This window comes from Phacochoerus africanus, chromosome 11 (genome assembly GCF_016906955.1).
Source record: "Phacochoerus africanus isolate WHEZ1 chromosome 11, ROS_Pafr_v1, whole genome shotgun sequence".
Lineage (NCBI taxonomy): Eukaryota > Metazoa > Chordata > Mammalia > Artiodactyla > Suidae > Phacochoerus > Phacochoerus africanus.
In genome coordinates, this window is record NC_062554.1 from 126,822,905 (window position 1) to 126,848,624 (window position 25,720).

At 35.0% G+C, this 25,720-nt stretch overlaps 1 protein-coding gene across 2 annotated transcripts in view; it reads right to left on the bottom strand.

The window, feature by feature from the left end:
- Window positions 1-25,720, bottom strand: part of TPR (translocated promoter region, nuclear basket protein) — a 60,414-nt gene that overhangs the window by 27,318 nt on the left and 7,376 nt on the right. For both annotated transcript variants that reach the window (XM_047753998.1, XM_047753999.1), the window contains exons 6-31: window positions 25,141-25,244; window positions 24,363-24,527; window positions 23,808-23,900; window positions 23,049-23,129; window positions 22,882-22,969; window positions 22,019-22,159; window positions 21,531-21,622; window positions 21,079-21,276; window positions 18,171-18,278; window positions 16,515-16,741; window positions 15,822-15,985; window positions 15,238-15,371; window positions 15,010-15,158; window positions 13,807-13,969; window positions 12,102-12,236; window positions 11,421-11,561; window positions 10,347-10,512; window positions 9,013-9,179; window positions 7,594-7,746; window positions 7,144-7,260; window positions 5,530-5,733; window positions 5,234-5,418; window positions 4,627-4,774; window positions 2,890-3,027; window positions 2,466-2,597; window positions 1,198-1,328 (exon numbers count right to left, since the gene is read on the bottom strand). In XM_047753998.1, the coding sequence (XP_047609954.1) occupies window positions 1,198-1,328; window positions 2,466-2,597; window positions 2,890-3,027; window positions 4,627-4,774; window positions 5,234-5,418; window positions 5,530-5,733; window positions 7,144-7,260; window positions 7,594-7,746; window positions 9,013-9,179; window positions 10,347-10,512; window positions 11,421-11,561; window positions 12,102-12,236; window positions 13,807-13,969; window positions 15,010-15,158; window positions 15,238-15,371; window positions 15,822-15,985; window positions 16,515-16,741; window positions 18,171-18,278; window positions 21,079-21,276; window positions 21,531-21,622; window positions 22,019-22,159; window positions 22,882-22,969; window positions 23,049-23,129; window positions 23,808-23,900; window positions 24,363-24,527; window positions 25,141-25,244 (3,724 nt within the window). The remainder of the gene's footprint in view (window positions 1-1,197; window positions 1,329-2,465; window positions 2,598-2,889; window positions 3,028-4,626; window positions 4,775-5,233; window positions 5,419-5,529; window positions 5,734-7,143; window positions 7,261-7,593; window positions 7,747-9,012; window positions 9,180-10,346; window positions 10,513-11,420; window positions 11,562-12,101; window positions 12,237-13,806; window positions 13,970-15,009; window positions 15,159-15,237; window positions 15,372-15,821; window positions 15,986-16,514; window positions 16,742-18,170; window positions 18,279-21,078; window positions 21,277-21,530; window positions 21,623-22,018; window positions 22,160-22,881; window positions 22,970-23,048; window positions 23,130-23,807; window positions 23,901-24,362; window positions 24,528-25,140; window positions 25,245-25,720) is intronic.

Below are 25,720 nucleotides of genomic sequence, written 5' to 3' on the forward strand. Positions count from 1 at the left end.
CAACTCATGTACTTTATCATGAACTGAACTTGAAATCAGATGACCTGAAATAAGAGTATGGATTTAATTGCTGCTATCTTTGTAAGCCTTGGATACCTTTTGGAATCTTGGCTTTCTCATTTTTAAACTTAAGTAATGATTTTAAGTTTTAAAATGCCAGAATACTGTTAAGAAAAATAAGGAGAATAAATATGACAAAAATTTGTAAGCTGTTCAAACATTATAAAAACAGGGGCTATGACAGGAACAAAGGACACTAAAGCTTAAAAGAGGTAAGAAGTAAACTAGAAATATTAATTTTAATATTTATCTTTAAAAGGCAAAACTTTAAGTTCATTTAAAAACTTTATTAAAAACTTTCAGCTCTGTGCAATGAAATCTGGAGTCACTCCTACAAAGTTAGCAACCTCAGCCAGGGCAGTAGCCGCTGCATCCAGATGTGGTTTGACTTGATCCAGGGCAACCCCAATAAGGAGACAGTGAGGTTCTATGCTAAGGCCATGAGTAGCATTGGGCTCTGTGAGGCCTGGCCTCTCCAGCTCAGCTGAGCTCCTTTTATTTTCTGATACCTGGATATCCCTGCCCTGTTCAGCCCCATAGCTCCCAGCTAATCAGTTCCTTGGTGGGAACGCTGTTTGAATAAACCAGTCACCTCACAAAAAACCCCCCCGAAATACACTTTCAAAACATGAATACCTTAACCAAACTATTTGCAAAAGTTATTCTCACTATTTAAAAAAGTTTGGTATAGCACAGGGAACTATATCTAGTCATTTGTGATGGAATGGGATGGAGATAATGTGAGAAAAAGAATATATATATATGACTGGGTCACTTTGCTGTACAGTAGAAATTGACAGAACACTGAATATTAACTATATTGGAAAAAATAAAAATCTTTAAAAAAGGAAAAAAAAACACCTTATGCCCTAAGCCAAAAAAAGTTTTGCTTTTAGATTCATACCAATTATACAGTTTTCTAAAAAGTAAAAAAATATTGAGAAATAATTCATATATGAAGGCATAAAGCTAAATTACTGCTTGCATGATACCAGAAAGTAATGAAGGGAAAGCCACATGCAAGGGCTCCAGCACTTTCCATTCTTTTTAAAATCAGTAGTATTTAGGGAGTCACATAGAGAAATAAACTTCAAGACTTCATGTTATTACATACAACTTGAGCCCTCTTCCATGTACCTTGCAATTTCAGCTTTAAGTCTCCCAATTTCTTCAGTCAATTGCTGAATACGCTTAGTATGAACTTCCTTTTCAGAAAGAAGTTTCCGATATTCTTCTGTATCTGGGTCTTTCTGTTGACTTATCAGATGCTAGAACAGCAAAAATACATAACACGGTTTTATAAAACTAATGCTCCATAATAAAGTATCAGAGTATCTAATGCCTACATTAGCTGCTTGCCTACTAAGTGATCAAGCACCAAACTACAGGAAAATAAGATTAAAGCTTTAGTTCCTTTGTTTAGCTGAGAGTTTAGCCAAAATGGAAAAACACAGTAAAGTAAATGTCATTAACTACTCATTTTTCATATTTGTAAGGGAACAATTCTGAATAGTTACAGTGAGTCAAATAAAGGGATCCAAAGAATCTACAAGGTTTTAATATTAAATACCTAATTTCACTAATGTGACATTTACAAGGAAAAAGAGGTTCACAACGTATTACAATCTAACAAAAAGATGAGAATAATCCTAAATGAACTTGCTTCCATTAACCAGGAGAGATGGCAATACCACCGAAGAGAATTATATCTAGATTTGGGCAGATCCTCCTTTCTTGACTGCTTGTGATTAAAAAAATAATAATAATAAAAAAATAAAATAAAAGGGCCGTAAAATTCTATAATCCTGTTCAGACAAAAGTGGTTTCCTAGAGCATTTTCTAGGTTTTAGGTGCTGGGTGAACTGCTTTACATTTATTATTAATTTCCATTACCAGGAGGAATGGTACTATGTCCTCCTTTTCACAAGTGAGAATAACTGATGCAGAAAGATCAAGAAATTCTCACAAGTCACACAACTCAGTGCATGTTAAGGCAGATTTCCAACTTCTGTCTTAATACAGAGCTGGAGTTTCTAATCATACCATGCTAGTCCCCATCCCCAAGATGTTGTAGTGAACAAGTCTTCTTAAAATGCTTCAATCCACTATATAAATCCATTTTTCATGTACAAAAGTATTTCAGAGATAAAAGCAAAAGCCTAAATTTGGAACCCAAGTAAATAAATTAGGTGTTTTTAAAAATATACAAAATATAACCAAAACTTCAAAAATTAAGCTGTAAGTTTAATGTCTATCACATATATATAAATAACATGTTAGACTTTCACTGATAAATACATAATACTTTTCACTAGTTCATCAAACATTTTTATCCCCTTAAATTTTACTCTATTATTTAAAATTAGCATTTTTCCATGGTTTAGAATGGGTTTAAGCTCCCTTACCTGGTTACGTGCTTTCCAACGTTTGACATCTTCTTCTAGTAACTTCTTCTCCGCTTGCAACATACCACTTTTCTCACTCAATTCAGCATTTGCTTCTTGTAAGGGTAAAATATCTAACTCCAGTTTCCTCACCTGAAAATAGTTCCAATATGTTAATACCTGATGTAAATCTTTATTTATATTGTTAAAAATAACGTGCCACAGAGTTCCTGTTGTAGCTCAGTGGTAATGAACCTGACTAGTATCTATGAGGATGCGAGTTCAATCCCTGACCTTGCTCAGTGGGTTAAGGATCCAGTGTTGCTGTGGCTGTGATATAGCTCCGACTCGACCCCTAGCCTGGGAACTTCGTATGTAGTGGGTGAGGCCCTAAAACAAACAAAGAAACAAAAACCCATGTCTCTATTCCCAGTAAGTTACAAACCTTGGCTTGCATCTGCTGCAGATCTTGTTCCAGCCTCTCTTTTTCCTCTCTCAGCATCTTATTGGTCTCCATAACTACATTCATTGTTTCAGTTTTCTTCATCAGTTCCTCATGTTGGGCCATTGTTTTTGCAGTTACCTAAAGGTTTCAAATATACATATAGAAACATATAACAATAAATTCAGGCCTACTTTTCCCTACCAGTTCTAATCTTCCCCACAAAAAGTAAAAAAGATTCAAATACCAACATTTAGAACAAATTTTTGACAGTCTTAACATGTTTATTTTTCTGTGATGCAAACTAATTATAGAATTTAAACAAGTGCAATAAATCACAAAGACGACACTAAAGAGACTATAAATCCTACCAACAGATAGTACTTACATCAGTTAAGAACATCAATCCAGATTTCTATCTTTCTGTACCTATTTTCTCGCTACAATGAATTCAGTAATGGTTCTAAAACGATGTTACTTTGGTCCTTGGTTTTTCCCCCCTTTTCAGAAACTCTTTCCCTTCCCTCAGTTGTTTCATCACTTTGGTTCTGAGCAATGTTACTGAATATTTGTTCATTTGTGAGGAACTTTTCTGTTCTCATTGAGTACAATTACCCATCTTTTTCACACATTACTTTATTCCTTCACTATTTTTAAAGTTATATACGACACTGTTCATCTTGGATAGATAGTCTATGATTTTTGATAGGATGTAAGTGACTCTCTTCCGACTCTATATAGGATTAATTTAAGCTGGGCATTTTCTGGTATCATTTGCCTTTCTATCACCCAAAGGAACAGCAAAGAAAGCAGAAGAGACTAAGAGAATGCAATCTTTGTTAGAATACCCTGATTCTGCTCTTTTTCTCCAAGTGTTAACTGCACTGAATTAGAGGGTCTGTTAATTATTTCCATGATGAGATATATTTGAATTTGGGTTGTTTTCTTAATAGGATGTAATTCTGGAACTTTTATGTCTGAAAATGTAAATCCCATATATCTAATTGTTTAATAATTCATTTTCTCCTGTTTCAATGGTTTCTCTCTAGCAGCCATTTCAACTATGTATCAGTTAAAAGAAGATAAATGATTCAAGGTCTTAATTTCCTTCCTTTCAAACGTTGGGTTGTATTACTGCATCTACTCAGGATGATGTTACTGCAATGAGCTTTTGGGTGGTAGTGTGGGCTAAGGAATCAAGCTTGTATTGTGATCATGCGCTCACTACAGTAGCTTCTTTACTTTCCTTTGGTTGATAGTTTTGACTATTTTTGGTACTCTTTCTGAGAAAGAAATATGCTGAAGCAGTTTTAATCTACATTTTTTCCCCCTAGAATGACTATCATCTATGACAACTGTAGTAATAAGTTAACTGAAATTCCTAAGTACTCACTGTGCACCAGACATGATTCTAAATGATTCATATGCATTAACTCAATGTTCATTATTATTATTATCCCAATATTACACATTATTATTATTACCCCAATATTACACATAAGAGCAAGGAAATTAAATAACTTACCCAAGGCACACATAATGCTAGGAAGCTAGAATTTGAAACCAGGCAATCTGGTTACCACGAGTCTCTCTACTACACTGTGCCAGTGCTTAATAATATTTAATGAATTTACAAGTTCAAGAATGCTTATTTCAAAGTAAATTTTATGTTATTAGAAACTGAACTGAGGTCATATCTCGATTTAACAAGTGCTTTCTTAAAGCTTAAGGATACATTACCTGAACTTTCTCCCTTTCAGCATTTAGACTGTCCTGCAATTCCTGCAGCTCTCTTTCTAAAAGTTCAACCCTTTGTCGATAACGCAGACTTTCCACCTGAGCCACCTCAAACCTAGTTTCGGCAATTTCTTTTTCTCGTCGTATAAACCTTCAAGAATACATAAGATTTTATTTGAACAGAAAAATGCCAACAACATTTCAAAACTTGGATTATTTTTAAGATGACAAAAATCATTCACTTTGAAAACTATTTGTATATGTTTCATTAATAAATAATAGGAGATACATGTTATTATAGACAATGTCTCTTATAGACAATGTCTTCTATCTTTAAAATTATCTGAAAGGCATTTAACTTCTTAAAGAACCCATTCAAGTTCTTACTATTAGATTCAACTTGAGCTTACTTATTTAAATAGGCATTATGTCTAAACGTCAAAAGTGACCACTAATTGAGCAGTAGTGGGTTTGTTGGCTATTAAGAGATGGAATGAGCTTTATACTTAAACAGCATAACCCCAACTTGTCTAATTTATAAATTTATAGTGTCACTTTGTAACTGCTGGTATACCACAGAAATAAAGCATTATGCGTATGTTAGATTTACCTGAGAATTTCTAAAATTTGTTCTTGAGATTTTCCTTCTTCACTGATAGACACATTCAATGGACCTTGTATACCTTCCTTCACAGAGGCAACAACTTTGTCACTTAATTTTTCAATCTGATCATGAAGTAATCTGTTTTGTTTTTCTAGATCTTCACAGCGAGACACACACTTGGAAACTTCATCCTACAGTAAACCAAGAATCTATCATAAAGATTTCCCAAAGTACATAAAAAAAAAAAAAAATCCCAGACCTCTCAATTCTCCAGAACATCCTACCATGATGTACGATTATACCTTTAACATTCTCTCTCTTTCCTCCCAAGATGCTTTACACTCTAACAACTGTGATTCTGCTTTCTGGGTAGTTTCTTCCAAATGCTGACGGACTGATGCCATTTTGGAAACCTGTTCCTTGGCAGCTTGTAGGGCTTCAACATCAGCAGCATGTAGCATCAATTCTCTCTCATATTTATTCTGAGCTTCCACAGCTATTTTAGCCTGAAAGAAATTATTCCCCCATTGACACAAAAGATTAAAAACCCATAAAGCTAGTCAGTACTCTTTGAAAAGATACACATTATATTACTGAAAGTAATAAAACTGAAGGCAATCCAAATGTACCAAAGCATGAAATGCTTAAGTTATGCTATTTCTTTTTATGAAATATTAAACTGTTCAAAACGAAACTTAAAGAGGACGCTACAGCCATCTGGAACAGGCTTATGAAATAAACACTAAATACAAAAATATATGAATATACATAATGAGAAAAGAGAAAGGAAAATAATCTATTTGAATACTGAATTATGGATACACCCTTTGATGCTAATTTCTAATGTTACACAGTTTGCCAATAAGCTGAAGACAATTCATTTTTGTCAAATTTACCTTCATTTTCCCTTGAATTCCATTTTTAAAGGAATCCTGATACACATACATCTTCTGTATATACAGGCAATAAAGAATAGTAACCAAGTGAACAGCTACTAATACACAGCTAAACATAAAAATGAGAACAATGCCAACATCCTTACATGGATTCCTTTCCCATTTTACCATTTTAGTAATCTCCATTTTCCTGAATTGTTTTATCATTTCTTGTTCATAAGATATTATAAAAAGCTTTATCACATATATATATGTGCGCATGTGTGTATATATACTTAACGTAGTTTTGCATTTTTAAAGCTTTTAAACAGTGGTACATAGAAATCTGTGTAATGCACTAAGAATGTTTTTCAAGTCCTTGCTTTGCTGCTACTGTTTTTATATATTCTTCCCCTTTGTCAACACTGTTTTGTTGATATTTGCAAAACAGACATTTCCTTCTTTTCAAAAGTTTGCTTTTATGCCACACTTTGCTTTTATGGAAGACCTACGCTAGTATCTGTTTTCACCAACCAAAAGAAATCCAAAAAATTGTTTTCCTTTTACAAGAAAAGGAAAAAGGTGAACACGGTGTTCCGCGTTTGTCTTGCAGAAGCCACTACAGGAGCAAGCCCCCTGGATAACAAGCACGGCACCTGGAAGCTCCCTCCCTGGGAACTATACTCAGCATCTCAGCATCAACCTGCCATAGTTTTCAACTGTGTCTGTAACCATTTGTGCTTTACTTCAATTCATTTTGTGCTTCCATTAGCAAGATGTGTCCTAAGACAAACTGTTCCTTCACTTGATGCCACTTCAACTTACACGTGGCTCTGCAGGAACTTTCTACTTTTGGATAGCGAGGGAAACCTGTGTTTACTTTTAGACATCATCTACACGTCTCAACTGATCTTAGTTCAAGTTCCACGTGAAAGGAAATAACCTGCATTTTCGTAAGGTTCACCAATCCCCAAAATGCATGCATAAACTCCAAGAAGTGCTCCCCGAGATTAAAGCCACTTCTCAATAATTAATACTCACTTGTTCCTGACAGTCCCTTCTGGCTTGCTGCTCGTTACTCAAAGCTGTGCCTGCTCTCTGAAGAGCTTCTTGTACTTCACTCTGTACACTACTGAGCGTTTTCTTTAACTCCGATAACTAAATCAGAAGAACAAGACCAAGACCAGAGTTAACTGCAAACTTACTTTAAAAATATTAAAGTCAGACTTTCAACAATTCAATTAGCCCAGAATTCTTACTAAATTTCAACATAATTTCATCTACTGTACAAATTTTGCAGGTCTGAATTTACTCCCTTCTAAAATGGGCAGAAGTCAATTTTTAGGCAGAGGCTTCTAAAAAGAACCAGATACCTACTACCATAAAGTCTCAAATATTCGAAAAGAAGCATGTACAGATATGTAAAGCATGTAAAAGATTTTAAATCCCTACAACAGAATAAATGATTAATACGGTAATAACCTAATTTACCTGTTGTTCCATGCTCTCTATGGCTTTTCTCTTGTCATCCTGAAGTTCCTGTTTTTCCTTCTCTACTTCCATCAACTTCTTTTCCAGCTGTGTCTGAAATTCAGCTGATTCTTTTAAGCGAACTTCAATATTTTTATGTACTTCTTCTGCCACCTTTACCATCAACCAATGGTAGGATACCATGAATATACACATTTAAAATTATATAATTACTTCCCCAAGTCTAAGCTTAAATATTAACAATACTAAAATTAGGGAGTTCCTGCTCTAGTACAGTGGATTAAGAATCTGACTGCAGCCGCTTAGGTCTCTGCGGAGGGGTGGGTTCCATCCCCGGCCCTGCACAATGGGTTAAAGGATATGGTGCTGCTAGAGCTGCAGTGTCGGTCACGGCTGATTAAAGAGCTCAAAGAGATCATTTAAAACTATAAGCATAATCTGTACCTCTCTACTTGGCTACTGGCCATTTTCTCTTTTGAAATTTTCAATTTTTATTTCTTCCTCTATCTTCACATCCACTTGCCAAATCTGTCCATTCTACCACCGAAAGGGGTCCCCTGCCCCCACCCTCAACAAACACCTTTTGACTTCCATGATGCCAGCCACAGAGGGATCTTTTAAAACTGTAGGCCTAGCCTATTGCCATAGCCTCCAAAATAAACTGAGTACCTTCCAATCTACTACATTATCTGTCTAATTAAAACAAATTCTGGTTATGACATGTTGGAAAAAATAAATTCAGTGTGACTTCAAGAGCTTTCATATTTCATTCTTGACTACACTTATAATTATATTCATCACTATTTCACTTTACAAATGCAGTACACTAGCCTTCTATCTTGGCAAAGGGGTCTTACCGCATGGAGTAATTTGCTACCTTTATCCAAATGATGACTTTTTTCAAGGCTGTGCACAAATGCTACCTCTTCTGTGAAGTCACGCATGCTCGAAAGACAAATAACCTTACTCACCTCCCATTCACATCGACATTTCACCTGTACCTTTTCTACAGCACTAAACCTCCCATGTTTCACAATTTTTTTGTGCTTTTTTTGTTTTATCTGGCTTAATAGACTCAAGCATTTTGTCTGTGTGTTTTTAGGGCCAAGCCTGTGGCATGTGGAAGTTCTCAGGCTAGGGGTCGAATCAGAGCTATAGCTGCTGGTCTACACTATAGCCATAGCAACTTGGGATCCAAGCTACATCTGCAACCTACACTACAGCTCACGCAATGCCAGATCCTTAACCCACTGGGTGAGGCCAGAGACTGAATCCGTGTCTTCATGGATACTTCATGGATACTAGATATCCCCACAATGGGAACTCCCAGACTCCAGCAATTTTAAGAGGTAAGTGCAGTGATGCCAGTTGAACCCATACTTTTACCGTGCCTTACACATCAGCAAACTGATTCCGTACCTGTTTTTCCTTGTTGAGGGACTCTTCTAAACTAGTAACCATTGCACGATACTGTTCCACATTACTCGTACTTGTCTTGAGTCTCTCCTTCAAATCGTTCACCTGCTCTTCTGCTTGCCTTAGCTGACTCAGAAGGTCATCCATATCTTCTTTGCTGCTAGGCTGACCTAAAAGATTTAACAGCTTTCTTAAAATTGACATTTTAAATATGAGATGACTGTAAACAAAAAGTATGTGAAATCAGAATTAAATGTAGAAGTATTTAACTATCTAAAAAAGTTTATTTCAACCTATGCTGAGTAACAAAACAAAAACAGGTATTTTATCATTATGTTATATCTTAAAAAAAAAGTTCAAATATTCTGAACTATGCTGTTACAAATATTAAAAAGATACTGTAAGAGAGTACAAAATATTGCCACTAAACTGAGATAGCTACTTGAAGAAACGACCACTCTTCTTTTTTTTTTTTTTTTGGCCATGCTCACAGTCTGCAGAAGTTCTTGAGCCAGGGATCAAAGCTGCACCACCGCAGCAACCTAAACCACAGCAGTGACATGACAATGCCAGATCCTAAACCGCGGAGGCACCAGGGAACTCCAAGAAATTACCAACCGTAATTTATTAAACATTATTTATTCCAGAACACTAAATCTTAAACCATGTAGCCCAATTTTCATTCTAAAATCCATGGAAAAGGAAGAAATGCAGATTGAAAAGAATGTTTTCTTATCAAATAATATCAACAAGAAAGGAGTACTGGATAATTATATATACACTGTATATATCATACACACAACTATATTTTAAGTTTCTATTAAATAAAACCATCTGAAAAAATTATCTGGATACACAGCTTTGCATTTGAAATAGCATATTTACAAAAAGAAACACAACCTAATGAAGTACATTTTTTACCCGTGGCTATCAATGGGCAAAGATTAGGAATACTGTTCTAAAAGAGACCAAAAAGTCAGTTATTCCATGAGTCTTATCACTACAAATTTAACAAGTAAATCTCAAAAGGAAGAGTTAATAATTCAAATACCAATCCTTTTCAAAATAAACATTCTTAAGCTATTAATAAAATGGTTTTGACAACTGAAAAACTAAAGAGCATACCTTGGTCAGCTGCTGTATGCACAACTATTCTGAATCTTCCAAGTCTGCAAAGTTATTAATTTAAGTGGAAAACTGAGCTTTACTATATGAATAGTGAAGGTGTGTGTGTGTTTGAATCTTTTGTTAGTATCCACAAAGAGGCTATTTATTTATTTACAGGACATGTTATAAACCGAAAGAAGTACTATTTATCAGTCTACTTAATTCTTTACCTTTACCAGATCTCTGTGAGGACTGAGAAGCAAGCTGGGCCTCCATATTACTGAGATGCTGTTTCAGGGTAGCAATCTCCTTTTGAGCATTTTTAAACAATTCTTTTGTGTTAAGATGGAGGTTTGTCTCAGTATCCAGCTGTCTCTTTGTATCTAAAAGTTGAACCTATAAGAAAAAATATAGGAACTCTATAAACATCTTTAAGTTATTAAGTAACCAGGGGTTCAAGTTATCTTTCTACAGAACTTTAAAACCTCAGACAAAACACACTGAAACAACTGTGGTACCTGAAAACCAAAGAGGAAACCAAAGAGGCAGGCCCTACAATTTTCCTAGTTTACTGACTTAAGAGTAACCAGGCTAAGGTATAGGGAAAGGGAAAAGAGGCAGGAGCCCACAGACTCCCTGAACTGAGAACACAGAACTGAGAGGAGAAGGCTAAATTAGCTTGAATTCATAAAACAGACTACCAGAGAGAAGAGAGAAGCACAGATAGAGCATTGTGGAGATTTGCACAGGACCCCTCTTGACTATTCAGCAAAACAGTGGTCAGTGCATGCATATGAAATTACTCCAGGCAGGGTAAAGAATCATCAGAGAATGCAGTGAAGAGGGTCTGGTGAAGGTCTGGTGCTCAAGAGTTAGAAGTAATGCCTGTTTCCAGCAGCATGACTGAAAAAATCCTTCATTCACTGGACACTGGGACTGAGGAAGAAATTGCCTCGGTTGCAGTGAATAATTAGTTCTGGACTAAGAAATGCTTTGGGCCTGCCTAATATATTATAAAAAAACATCCTTAAGAGGATCAACTACCTTCGATTAACTTTACTGCATTCTAGAGAAAAGCTCAAGATTTACAGAAACACAAAAATATCCAGCACCCAATAGGACAAAACAGTGTTATGGCACCCAATCAAAAATTACTGGACATACAAAAGAGGCAAGGAAAACTTGAGAGTTTAAAAGATATCTCTTCAAACTATACTTCAATATGAGATGACAGTTAATCTACACACTAGCTTAATTTTTAAACATAAACAATCTACAGAAATTCACAACACTGACAGACTCACATCTAGATTCCGCGTAAGTGTGTGTCTTTGTTCCACCTCATTTTCCAACTTTTTCTTTAGATGGGATATTTCATGTTCCAGTTTCTCAATCTGGTTACTAAGCCTTTGTTTGGTTTCCGTTTCAGATCGCTCTAATATTCCCTAAGGTTAAAAAAAAAAAGATTTTGATTATGCTTAAGAAAAAAGTCAAAAGAACAATACAAAAAAACCTACAAAAAAACTACAAAGGGAATAGGAACTTACACTGATTACAACCCTTTTCCACATGAAGAGATTAAGATCTAAAACATTTACCAAGATGGTATTTTGACACTTTCCATATCGAAACATTTATTTAATAGAGAAAATAAAAACCATATTATCATACCATTCAAATTCTTGAAGTTTTAAAGGAAAAAATACAAACAAAAGATTTAATCTTGTAAACAATTAAATTGCACAGGACTCTGTAAATACAGATCTGAAGATCAAAACTGCCAAGTGCATGATTTCAATCAATTCTCTTTCAATGTTATATTTAGAATATTGACCTGTCTTTAATAAACCTCATATCTCAATGATCATCATAATGTGTGACAAAAATTACGTGAATTTTCTCATTTAGAAAACTGAGAGAATACGATGTTAAAATTATTCAAATTTAACTTAAAATGTTTTTTTCTACATGTGCTTTTTTGTTACCTGAATTGTCTGCAGATTAGTTAGCAGCAAGTTTTGTCCTCTTTGTTCAGCCAACAAAGATTCTCTTTGCTGAGAAAGACGAACTTCTGACAACTTAAGCATTTCCTTTTCTTTTTTCAAATTTTCTGCTCTTACCTTGAGGTAAGTAGACATTAAAAAAATGTTGAAAAACAGTATGTCAACATAATAACAGAATAAAGGAAAAAAATCTTGCAACTACCATAAGTACTTATTTCTTTGCTGTAATAAATCAGATTTTAAAACTAGCAACAACAAAATTTAAAATGTCAGAGTATAAGAAACAAAACTGCAAAATTATGCTATAGCCATACCTGCACACTATCAAATTATCCAAGTTTTAGAATCTAAGCTTGGTTTCTAAGTGTCTGTTAGAGGGGGCTGATTGATCTAAACTTTTTCTCCCCTATAAACAGTATACTTTGGGATTCAGGGGATATGGGAGGGTTCCTTGAAAATCAACATCCTCAAATATTCATATTTATAAGATGGGTCAAAAACTATCAGTCATAAAACTTACTCCAGCAGCATGAAAAAGTGCTGCTATCTATTCCTACAAAGGAGTGGGAATAAGATAGAAAAGAAAGAATATGGTCAATAGAATTAGAAAAGCTAGGTGTATAAGTCCCAACCAACTCATCTCTTATGAGGGCCCCCAGAAGGTCAAATTACTTAGTTTCTGAGTCTGTTTCTCAACAGGTAACGGGGACAACTGTATCTAGCTTGTAAGCAATAATTAAAAAGTTGTGAGTGACAGAGAACATTACAAAAAGTAAAACACTGTATGAAAATTTATCATCAAAAGAATTTAGTTAAAAGTACTATTAATTTCCCTTTTTCTTTGCCACCCTGCAGCATATGGAGCTTCCAGGCTGAGATCAGATCTGAGCTGCAGTTGTGACCTGCACTGCAGCTGCTGCGACGCCAAATCTTCAACCCACTGTGGTGGGCCAAGAATAGAAGCTGTGTCCCAACATTCCAGAGGTGTCACTGATTCCATTGCATAACAGTGGGAACTTTTTTTTAATGCTTTTTTGGGCCACACTTGTGGCACATGGAAGATCTCTGGCTAGGGGTTGAACTGGAGCTATAGCTGCTGGCCTATACCACAGCCACAACAACATGGGTCTTGAGCTGCACCCGCAACTTACACCACAGCTCAAGGCAATGTCAGGTCTTTACCCCACTGAGCAAGACGAGAGATCAAACCTACAACTTCATGGATACTAGTTGGGTTTGTAACCCACTGGGGCACAAAGGGAACTCCAAGTGCTGTAAATTCTTGACTGACATTTATATTCATGGTGAAATTCAGAAATATAACCCAATGGTAATGAAATTTTTCTATTTTCTTTTATTAGAAATGAGCAAGAATGGATGAAATATTCATCTGCCTTTGTTTTAACTAAAACAGTGACTTACAAATTTATTTTGAAATGGAAAACTTGTAAGGAAATCTTAGCCCAAGGGAAAAAAAAAATCCTTTTTCCTCTCTTGAGTTTTATTAGAAACAATCACCCAAATGGTCTGATGCACAAGTGAGTATTTGGAAACTATGTAATAAGTACCAGTGATCCACAAACCCCAAGTATCTGCATTATACCAAACAGTAAAACCAAAACAATAACTAAAAAACAAATGTCACATGCAATTCATAATACAAGTCGATGAGGGAAATTGGTCTCACCTCTGCAACAGCTAGCTTTTCATTAGCGCCTCTCAAATCTTGGGTCATTGTATTGATGATCTGCTCCTGCTTTTGAGTTGTTGCAGTGAGTTTCTGATTTCTCTCATGCAGAGATGTTATTTCTCGACGATATCCTTCAACATTATCCTGTAGCATTTCATAACTTATATGAAAGAAAAATAATCCCATAAGCAACTGAAATACTATATCCTAGCTTAGTTCTTGAGTTTCACAAGAGCTTAATTTTACATAATTTGTAAAGTGAAAAAAGTGGCCTGTGCAATAATGTAAAAATCTTCATTCTTTTTTCTAAGCTCCATATTTAGCAGGTAAATGCAAATTCTAAATAAGCACAGTATTTCATGCTGAATTAACTTTTTTTTTTGCTGAATTAACTTTTAAATCTTATTCATTTACAAGAATCTTAATCATATTCAAAATAATGCCAAGACAATGTTGATCCACTGGACGTCCACCACAACACAGTATATAATTTAAGATATTCATGTATGATTAATGACAGATTTTTGCCAGTCCTTTTTTTCCCTCTAGAATTCTTTGTGGTGTTTTCTCATGTGCTTGAAAGTTTAGAAAATGGTTGGCTAGAGCTATCAACATAAGGGAAAAAAAGTGCTTTTAGTGGGGTCTCAAATTGTTACAATGTGCAGAGATAACTGGCTTGTCATGTGTTTATTAAAGAATACTTTGATCATATAGCATACAAAGAATTACATTTTTTCTAACGTGATAAACTAACAAGTACTCAATGACTTTGATAGTAACTGCAGAATGAAATTTACTATTATTCCTTTCTAAGTGACCAAGAAAGTGAATTTTCCCCAAATTAATGATCTAGCATCTGCTTCTCTTCTACCCAGACTAGAAAAGGCTGAAGGAAATTTGCTCATACTCTTCTTCTTTACTTAAAATAATTAAGTCCTATAGAAACAGTACCTCTTGCAATCTCAGGAAGGAAAACTAGCAACATTCCTTATATGAGCTTCAACTTTAGTAACTACTTGGACTGCTTAGCAACATCCAAGAAAATCATTAACCAAAATTAACAGATGAACCCCCGTAACTTATCATCATCCTGGATCACGTTCCACAAAAAAGTAACACTACTGCAGATTAACCCTTGAATTTTATTCAACTGAATAGGAATTATACTATTTAGACTTAATTTTTAAAAAGAAAATTTACCGTTTAGAAGCAAAATCTAGCTGGGTAGAAATTTTGGTGTTCTGTGATCTCAAATCTGTGACTTGTTCCTGAAGTTTCTCAAGCTGCTCATTCTGCATTTTTTCATTATCTGCCTTTTCTTTTTTGTAGTTCTCAAAGATTTCCTGCAACTAAATATTGGAGAAATATGACAGTCCATGTTCTCATAAAACCTAACCCAAGATAAAGATGTAAAAGAGATGTTTTTACCTGTTTAAGGGCTGCCTTGGCTTCTATAGCCTCTGCTGACTCGATAACAGGTACTGAAGCAGGAGTGGAAACAGTCTGTGATGTACTGGAACGTTTTGGAGTTGATACAAGAGAAATATCATCTAAGCCTGAAGCTTCAGAAATATAAAGAGTGACATAAAATTTCTTTGCAAACACATCATTACTAAAAATCAACGAACTAGACTTATTTAAATGAAATCCTAAGATTATAGCAATTAAGAAACAACGACTCTAGCATACAATCTATTAAGGTTATTTATGACTTCAGATTGCTAAAACCAATATTTGCAGATTAGACGCTAAGATAAAATATAACCCAAACACTGTTAATTCACAGACTCTCAGAAGCATGCTGTCAACAATGATCAGCATTTTTGCTGACCTAAAATAATGGTGAGTTTTAGAACTGGTAACATTTTATAATCACTCATACATGGTAGTTAAATTTGAAGTTATCATTAGAATAGATACTGTTCGTGTTGCAAAATCCACTCCCTAATACACACTTCAAGAATATTTCTCAAAAATACTTGGAAACTTTTAAATAACATACAAAAACCTACCCTGTAAAGGAATGACAACTCCTGTTGTTTGTGACAACAAGATACGGTACATATCACGCTGACGAACTATCGAATCAACAAGGTGCATTTGATGTTGTCGTGATTCACGGAGTTGTTCCAATTCAGTGAGGGCACTCTCAAGTTTGAGCTGAAGCTCAGTGATTCTGCAGAAAAAGAAATTAGAGTATTCCACAGGACTGAGATGGAGATGCAGTTATAATTTCTACTGCAAATGACTAAGCATTTTATTGTTTATCACTAAGCACAGAATTTTCATCTCTCTTAGCCTTTCTTTCTTCTGATGCTATTTTAAGATGTACTTTTAAACGCCCCTCCAACCAATGTCATCTGAAAAATTTGTTTTGCAAAATTTAAACCAATTCTACAGAGTCCAAACTCCAGTCTTCTTGCTTTCATAACCATTCCTCCTCCTCTAGCACCAAAAATATCTTTTCAAAAAAAATTCTTTACTTTGCTTGAGAAATTCCTACGTATGCCGGATGCTGAAACCACTGAGTGAGGCCAGGTCTGCTACATAAAATCTGGGCTGGGTCTCCCACCTCTATACCTCTATGCTCTCACAGATAGGTTTTTGTCCATACCACTATATTCCCACTATCTAGCGTAGTTAGAGACACAAAAAAAGCTTCAAATAAATGTTTTCTGAATAAACTGAAGCAGTCAATTGCTTACTTGGATGAAGTTGTTTCTTGTTCTTCTCTTTCTCTAGTTTCCCCAAGTTCTCTCAGGGCCACTAAGAGACGTTGATTTTGCTGTTGAAGCTCTTCAATGTTTCTGTAAGATACTAGATGCTGCGATATTACTTCAGATGAACTACTTATATCAGCAGAACTTACTTCTTCATCACGGATTACGTGGTTACCCCTTGCTTCTTCAAGTTCCATCAAAAGCACTCTAATCTAAAAAAGGAGTTTTAACTTATTATCAAATAGTACTGACTTTGATTCTGAAAATATCTGGAATAAAATGAAAACTTCCGAATGACTGTTACTTCATAAACTTTGCCAACCTAGTACTAAATTACCTTGAAAAACAAAACATCAAGTTCACCATCTTAAAGTCTAAAAAAAGAAAACCTTAATGGAATTTTTTTTCATTTCTAGAAAAGTATGTAATTAAGACTTATCTTCCATTTTTTTCTTTAAAATTTTTTTATTGAATGGAAGATTCTTTAACTTTTATTTGGTTTACAATTTTCAAAATTTCACACACGATTTCATATAATTCCATTACAATCTGCAATTCTTAAGTGGGAAGGGGTGCTTAAAATTTGAATCATAAGACTCTTAATGGAGGCTTCTAAGATCGTTACCTTTTAAAAAGCAGCCAAGGAGTTCCCGTCGTGGCGCAGTGGTTAACGAATCCGACTAGGAACCATGAGGTTGCGGGTTCGGTCCCTGCCCTTGCTCAGTGGGTTAACGATCCGGCGTTGCCGTGAGCTGTGGTGTAGGTTGCAGATGCGGCTTGGATCCCGCGTGGCTGTGGCTCTGGTGTAGGCCGGTGGCTACAGCTCCGATTCAACCCCTAGCCTGGGAACCTCCATATGCCGTGGGAGCGGCCCAAGAAATAGCAACAACAACAACAACAATAACAACAACAAAAGACAAAAAAAAAAGCAGCCAAATTATAACTCCAGAGGCACAGCTCCAGGTTCATAAAACAATGATCAAATAAAACACAGAAATGTATACCCACCGTGTGTGTGTGTGTGTGTGTGTGTGTGTGTGTGTGTATATGCTTTAACTTGCATGCCTATGTATGTATTGTATGGTGGGGCAAAAGGGGAGTATGGACAATAGATGTTTATTCCATTCATGAGAAATTTTTATGTGTATGTGTGTATATTCACAGAAAAAAATTAGCCTAAAATATCTGAATAAAGTAGATCTACATTTTCAAATTTGTTCAGCTAAAAAAAAAAAAATGACAGTGATGCATATATAAAATGCATGATTTTATTCTAGTAAAAACAAAATGCTTACATATGTTTATATATGCACATATTTATCTACACACGTAGGATGTGAAAGAATACACTCCAGTCTGTTAACACTGGTTACACTCTGTGACTTGGGAGGAAAACATTTATTTATTTTTGAATTATTTCATTTATTACAATTAGCACTTATAATCTGAAAATTTATCAAACACTTAAAAGAAAAAGGGGCGCTATGAAAACACAATGATTAGGCTATAATTCTGCTAGAGTAGTTTTCTTAGTTGATGAGAATTTCATATGCGTTAGTTCTAACTTAGATATCTGCAGATTCATACATTTCTAGGAAGTCAGCTTGGAAAAAAACTAGGAAAGAAACAAAAATTGCTAACCTGTTGTGAAAGATCTTTTATTTGTATTTCCATCCTTTGATTATCTCGTTCAAGCACAGAAGAATGTTTGTTGGCTTTATCTGTGTCCTCCTGCAATCGCTGAATCTCCTTTAAAATGTACATTCAAATGAAAATTCAAAAGAACTGTTTAAAGACCAGTTACATCAATAACAAAAATACATAGTACTTAAATACTATAGTACTTTAAATACTATAATACTTTAAATACATAAATGAAAAACATTCTATAATAGAGTAACCTCTAGAGAGAAATTCTTTAAAAATATGAACACATATTTCTTAACATCTCAAATATTTGCTCATCATTGTAATATTCACCACTGTATGGTAATCATTGGGAATTTGCCACTTCCCCCTAAGTGAATGGCGAATCACAACATAAATCCACACTAAATTCATAATGTATTATCAAATTATGTCAGAGAAATAATCTCAAAAAGCTTTGTTACTTACCAAAAAAAGACTATATTATAATGGTAATCATTACTACCCTGTTCATCTAGAAATAAATGTCCAAAGTAAAAAACGTTGGGAAAGATGAACACAAGACTTGGTTTTATAAAAAAAATGTATCGGGAATTAATTCTAAAGATGCAGCAATCAATGCCTCAGGCCATTAAAAAAATTTATAGCATATTGCTGTGCTTTTGCAAACTTTTGCAACATATCATTAGGGATTTAGGGTACCATTTTGAGAAGCTTGGTATAAGCATAAAATATCTTTGAAATCTTATGTTTTATCTCAAATTCATATAAATTTTGCTGCTTAATGCACTGTTTTCATATAATGTTTTAAATATTAATAGAGTAAAAAATGCCTCCTATTTATTCTGGTGTTTCAAATACCTCTGAGCGCAATGCCCTCAGGTTATATGCATAAACCAATTTCAATAGGAACAGGTTTCTGAGAAAATTAACAAGTGAGCCTCGCAGAATCTAGACTGGACATGGTCCATATTATAGATACAAGATTCAGTTAAAAGATATAGAAATAATCTTTAAATTCTTTGGCAGTTGTGAGAGAAGTATGTAGGGAGTTTGCTGTTATTATTGTACCTATACATCAGTGAAAGAATTAACAGATAGCTTTTTCCTACAATGAATAGCTACTATTATCTGACTCTTAATCACCTCTACTTTACTATCCCCTTCAGGCAGTAAGTGTGAGATAAAATGCTCACTCTTAACAGTGAGGAACTCAAGATCTACTTAGATCCAAAGGATCGCCTTTCAAACTACACCGGAGAGGTTGGGGTTGTCTAAAACCCAGTATCTGTCAAGACAAGCCTGGTAGACATCATTTCACCCAGGAGAAAGAGATCATTAGATTTATTATACCCCGATTTAAACTGAAGTCTAAATTACAAGAGCAACAGCAACAAAAGTTTGTTTGAATTAAGGACCCAATTTATTTATACTATTCTCTAAGAAAAAAAAAGGGAAAAAGAAAAAAATCTATTGGTTTAGAATGAATAGATTTAACTAAATTCTGTCAGCAAGACGTTTAATAAATCTTGAAGATTTCTCATATTAACAGTTATATCCTAAAAACATTAGTGTATATGCTAAATAAATCATTATATATTAAACAAAAATCTTTTTTTCTTCCCTTTTTATAGCCGCACCTGAGGCGTATAGAAGTTCCCAGGCTAGGGGTCAAATCAGAGCTGCAGCTGAGGCCTACGCCACAGCCATGGCAAACATGGGATCCTTAATCCACTGAGTGGGGCCAGGGATTCAACCTGCATCTGCTCGGACACTATGCCAGGTACTTAACCTACTAAGCCACAATGTGAACTCCTAAAAAGGAATCGCAACAGATAGAGAATATTCAAAAATTTCCTTGATAATTTTTTTTTTTTTTTGCTTTTTAGAGTTGCACCCACAGCATGTGGAAGTTCCCAGGCTAGGGGCTGAATCAAAGCTACAGCTGCTGGCCTATGCCACAGCCACATCTGCAATCTACATCACAGCTCACATCAATGCCGGATCCTTAACCCACTGAGCAAAGACAGGGATCGAACCCACATCCTCATGGATCCTAGCTGGGTTCACTAACCGCTGAGCCACAAAGGGAACTCCTCCTCGATACTTCAAATATGCAAAGAAACAGTAACAAAATAATGCATATAAAGATTTGCCAAACTGTGAAATCTTATTAAAAAAAAAAAGTTCTTTTCAATGGTCAAATAATATTATCACTTCTAGACAGAATATCAGAAATGCCTGACAAAGCATGACTCTGCTAAATTTAGAGGAGTTCTATTATAAAGAGACTGTTACATTAAACAGTAGCCCAGAGATTTGCCTATTTATCATCAACTAGAGAACCCTAAAGAACATACTCCAAATGTCTTAAAAAATGTAAAAGGCTTTCATAATTTCAGCTAAATCAAGGTAAAATATTTTGCAACTACAGATATTTAGAAGTATAAATGACAGGCTTTAAAATGTATAATTACCCTATCACTGAAAAGGCAGTTAACCTTTTCTGATTTAAATACTTTAACTCTAAGAAAGAACTGTCCTACCTAGTAAATCATTTCTCACATGTTATTTTTCTACAGCTAAAATTGAGGAATGGGGAGTTCCCGTCGTGGCGCAGTGGTTAACGAATCCGACTAGGAACCATGAGGTTGCGGGTTCGGTCCCTGCCCTTGCTCAGTGGGTTAATGATCCGGCGTTGCCGTGAGCTGTAGCGTAGGTTGCAGACGCGGCTCGGATCCCCCATTGCTGTGGCTCTGGTGTAGGCCGGTGGCTACAGCTCCGATTCAACCCCTAGCCTGGGAACCTCCATATGCCACGGGAGCGGCCCAAGAAATAGCAACAACAACAACAACAACAAAAAAGACAGAAGACAAAAAAAAATTTGAGGAATGGAACCAACCTTCATAGCTTGTTCAAGCTTAACAGACAAACTTGCGACAGCTTTCTGTGCACGTTCGTACTCCTCACGCTGGCGTTTCAAAATCGGTGCTTTGGCTTCAACTTCTTTCACTATTTCATCTAGATACTTATTAATTCTTTTATTCTCTAGTTTTTCCAAAAGCAACTGATCTTGAGTTTCCACATAAGCGTTATATAGCTGAAAGAGGAGAGGTCATTTCAAATCATTTCAAATCTAAGCATAACAGAAGCATAGAACTTAGAATTACACAAGATGGAAATGTTTACTAAATGTTCCACAGAACCAGGTACCAAGAAAGCCTTTCCCAGGATGATGTAATAATCATTACACGACTAAGAATAATTTTTTTGGAGAGTGTGCTTTGTTCTTAACTCAGAGAGATCTGAACACTTGTGCTGAGGGAAAAGAACAAGATTTAATACCATTCTTACCTCAGTCAATTTCATGCCAGGTTTCACTATCTTAGCTACAGCTGCTGCAGTAGGAGACATGGCTGCAAGCTCTTCTTCAGACAATATGGCTCCTGTGCCAACACATAGAAATGTAGTAAACTTTTGTAAAACTTCAAACTAAAGCCACTGTTTCTTACAAGTGAAATGTGACACCCACTGCACATTACGTATAAATTCCTATGAAAATTCAAGTCTGACAACAGTCATGTTCTAAAAATCATGCAGTAATTATTGTTAAAATGATTCTGAAAACTGACACACAATTATGTGTGATAAAATGGTACTTACATCTGATAACACAATAAAGATACAGGAAGAGTAATGATAAACTAAAAATAAATTCTAATACCATAACTTGTTGAGTTTCTCATATCACACTATCACAGCAGTGAAATACTATTAGAGAGGTGAAGTGAGAAGGAAGTCTCAGTATTTCAAGCCATTAGTAAGCATATACCAATCCATACCTTTACGTTTTGTGGCAGAAAGCAGGTCATTTGCATTTTCTAATTCTTTCTCCAATTTCCCTATTTTCTCAAGCATTTCTTTTTCCATTTGACCTTTAGATTCCTCTACCTCTAGAAGATGATCTTGTATTGCTTTATTGGCTAAAGACAATTTTAAAGACAGAATATCCAAATAAATAAATGAAATTTTGGAGTTTATAAAATACAGAATGGTCATTATTTTTCCCTTCAGCAGAAAATATTAAATTCTAGAGAGGCTGTGGTTGACAGTTATTATTCACTGGAAGCTCCTGTTATCATGCCTGAAGTGTTCTGGCCTGGTGAATTTATTTCCCTTTTGGATATCTCTTTTACATGGGGAAAATAAGGGAATAAAATGGTAAAAAAAAAGAAAGTGGCTCTAAATATCTCTTTGGTTTTAATCTAATCTTTAGAATACAGGAAATGACTAGAAAAGATGATAGCTTACAGTAAAAAAAGAATACAAAAAAATCAAAGACTCCAAAATACACTATTTATAACTTAAAAAGTAATGCTTATTTATGGATTAAGACAGTAAACCAAATTATAAACCTATATGTATTTATCAAAGTAAATGTTTCAAAAATGGAAGAAAAACTTCCTACTAGAAATCGGGATGTAAAATTATTAGATGAAAGAAATAGAAAAACATTAGCTTTCTATATTTTTAAATACACTATATGCTAAAAATACAATTTGAAATTTCTTGATCTAAGGCTCTTTCTTCTATACCAAATCTTGTCCCTATTAAATTTAATCTGACCTCTATATACAAAGATCTACACAAAGATAAACATACCATCTAAAAACAAAACAATCTTTTCATAACTGGAAAGTCTTACCTTCTCCAGCTTCCTTCAAAAGTTTGTGTAATTCATCAACTGCTCGGGTCAATTCATTGCTCTTTGCCTCTGAGTCATCAGCGGCACTCTAAAATTTAATCTTTAAAGAGTTATCTAACATCAATAATGCAACATTAGGACATTAAAATGTATGGTGCAGTACTTACCTTGTAAAGGTTAGAAAGTTTTATGTGAGCATTTAATTCATTGTGGAATTTCTCTTCCATACTGGCCTGCTGTTCCTTGGCCTGTAATAAGTATACCAAAAACCCAATTATAACAGTCTCATTTGAACTGAATTTAGAATGCTTATCAAATGCCAAGAAAAAAAAATTCAGTTTTAAAAGAGATAATTTCTAACATTAAAATTAAAATCAGTTGTCATGACAGAGATAAATTACCTTAAAGATAAAATACTAATGATATTTTTATCTTAAAGTAGAATATTTAAATGTCATTAAAATTAACCACACTCAGAGTTCCTGTCATGGCTTAGCGGTTAAAGAACCCGACTAGCATCCATGAGGACATGAGTTCAATCCCTGGTCTCACTCAAAGGGTTAAGGATTCAGTAGGCGTTGCCATGAGCTGTGTGTAGGTCACAGATGCATCTCGGACCTGGCACTGCTGTGGCACAGGCCAGTGGCTACAGCTCCCTACCCTGGGAACCTCCAAATGCTGCGGGTGCAGCCCTAAAGAGACAAAAAGACAAAAAATTAACCACACTCATTTTTAGATGGTACTTTGGATACAGTATGTAATTGACATTTCTGATTCTAGTGATTTTAGTCTACCTACGTCATGGAAATGTCCTGGCTGTTTTGTGATGCCTGGAATGGTTCAAAGCATGAAATCATTTTATGAATTAACAGCTTCCTAAATGTTATATTTTTCTAAAAGAGTCACTTTAAAGTAGTCAACTATACCTCTTTCAGTTTGGTCAAGAGATCCTCTACATGCTTTTGAAGATTCTCATTTGATGTTTTCAAACCATTCATCTGTTCTTCCATTCTAGAAACCTAGAAACAAAAAAGTAGAGGTGGGTGTGTAGGGAGGGTGTCATATTAACTGAAATTAATCTGACGTAAAGTTTAGCTGCCAAGTAAAAACAAAAGAATTCCCTATTCCCAAAAAAGAATATTACATAAAATACGAATGTTTAAGAGAATGAAAACTAGCATCTCCATCATACATTTGGATTTAGCTCACAAAAACTTCACTACCACTTCTTAACCAAGTACCTTAGGAAATACATACCATGAGATAGTAGGTAATACCAAAATCCATAAAAGGACATCTGAAGTTCTTTGTTTAAATGCAACTGGTTAATTTCTTAGGCCAAAAGTTTACAAGTTATGTCCTCCACGTCTGACCCCTAATCTTAAAATAGACTTAATTTGGTACTTTACTGAGAAAATTTTTATAAGTTGGCAACAAATGTAAGTTGTAAAGAAGATGAAGATACAATTTTACTAACTCACCTCCTCTTTTTTGTTTTCAAGATTACATTTAAGCTCTAGAATTTCATTTCCTTTTTCTCGGCCAAGAGCCAGAAGTTCATCAGTTTTGGTTTTCAACTCTGTATTCAGCCATGTATTCTGATTATGTAGCAATTCTTTTTCTTGCTCCAAGCGTTTTTCTCGATACTAAAGAAATCCAAGAAAAAAAATACCATACAGTAAAGGTAATAAATACACGGTTTTTCACTAGATTTTGTGTTTAGCCAAGGAACACAGCAGAATTTTATTTCACAACAGAGATACATATTTGCATGAATTCCTAACAGAAAACAGATTAAGATAACTATGTGAAACAAATATCACATAACCAAACAGTTCAATTAAAGTTGTCTTAACACTCAATTCCCTGACATTAAAAAAATGCAGCTTTTGGGAGTTCCCGTCGTGGCGCAGTGGTTAACGAATCCGACTAGGAACCATGAGGTTGCGGGTTCGGTCCCTGCCCTTGCTCAGTGGGTTAACGATCCGGCGTTGCCGTGAGCTGTGGTGTAGGTTGCAGACGCGGCTCGGATCCCCCATTGCTGTGGCTCTGGCGTAGGCCGGTGGCTGCAGCTCCGATTAGACCCCTAGCCTGGGAACCTCCATATGCCATGGGAGCGGCCCAAGAAATAGCAAAAAGACAAAAAAAAAATGCAGCTTTTAATAACTTTATAGACAATTTGATTACATTTAAAATTTAATTTAGGTGGGTTTTAAGCAAAAATTGTATTTTGGGCATTAGAACATATTTATTTCTGACCTTAACAGAAACACCTGAAGCTTGAAGTTCATCCAGTTTTAACTGAAGCTCACCCTTTGTTGCATTGCTTTCTTTAAGGTTTCCATTTAGACGTTTAACATCCTCTAGAAAGGTCAGAAGGGAGTTTGAAAATAATGACTAATTAACGCACAGAGGAACCAAACATCAAAAATGCACTGCTAGGAATATAACCATTCAACACAAAGTAAATTTTTCTCAAACCCTCTATTTTAACCTATTTCTGCCATGCTTAGTCACAAATTTAACAAATGGATGATAAACTGGCCAAATTCATGTATCCAACCAAACATGCAAATTATTCTACTTTATTTTAAATGCAGCATCTAAAGCTAAATTAAAATATTAATGCCAGTTTTTCTGATACTACCCAAAGGTCTATTAAAATTGCACAAATTGGCCATTTGTTAACTTAAAAAGCAATGATACATATCAAAATCTTATACTTAAAACATCCAGAATATACATACTTAATTTTTTTACTATTCCTTACCTCAAGGTTTTTATGAAAATAACTTAATTTTATCTACCTCCTAGCTAATCAACATCATCAAGAAATACT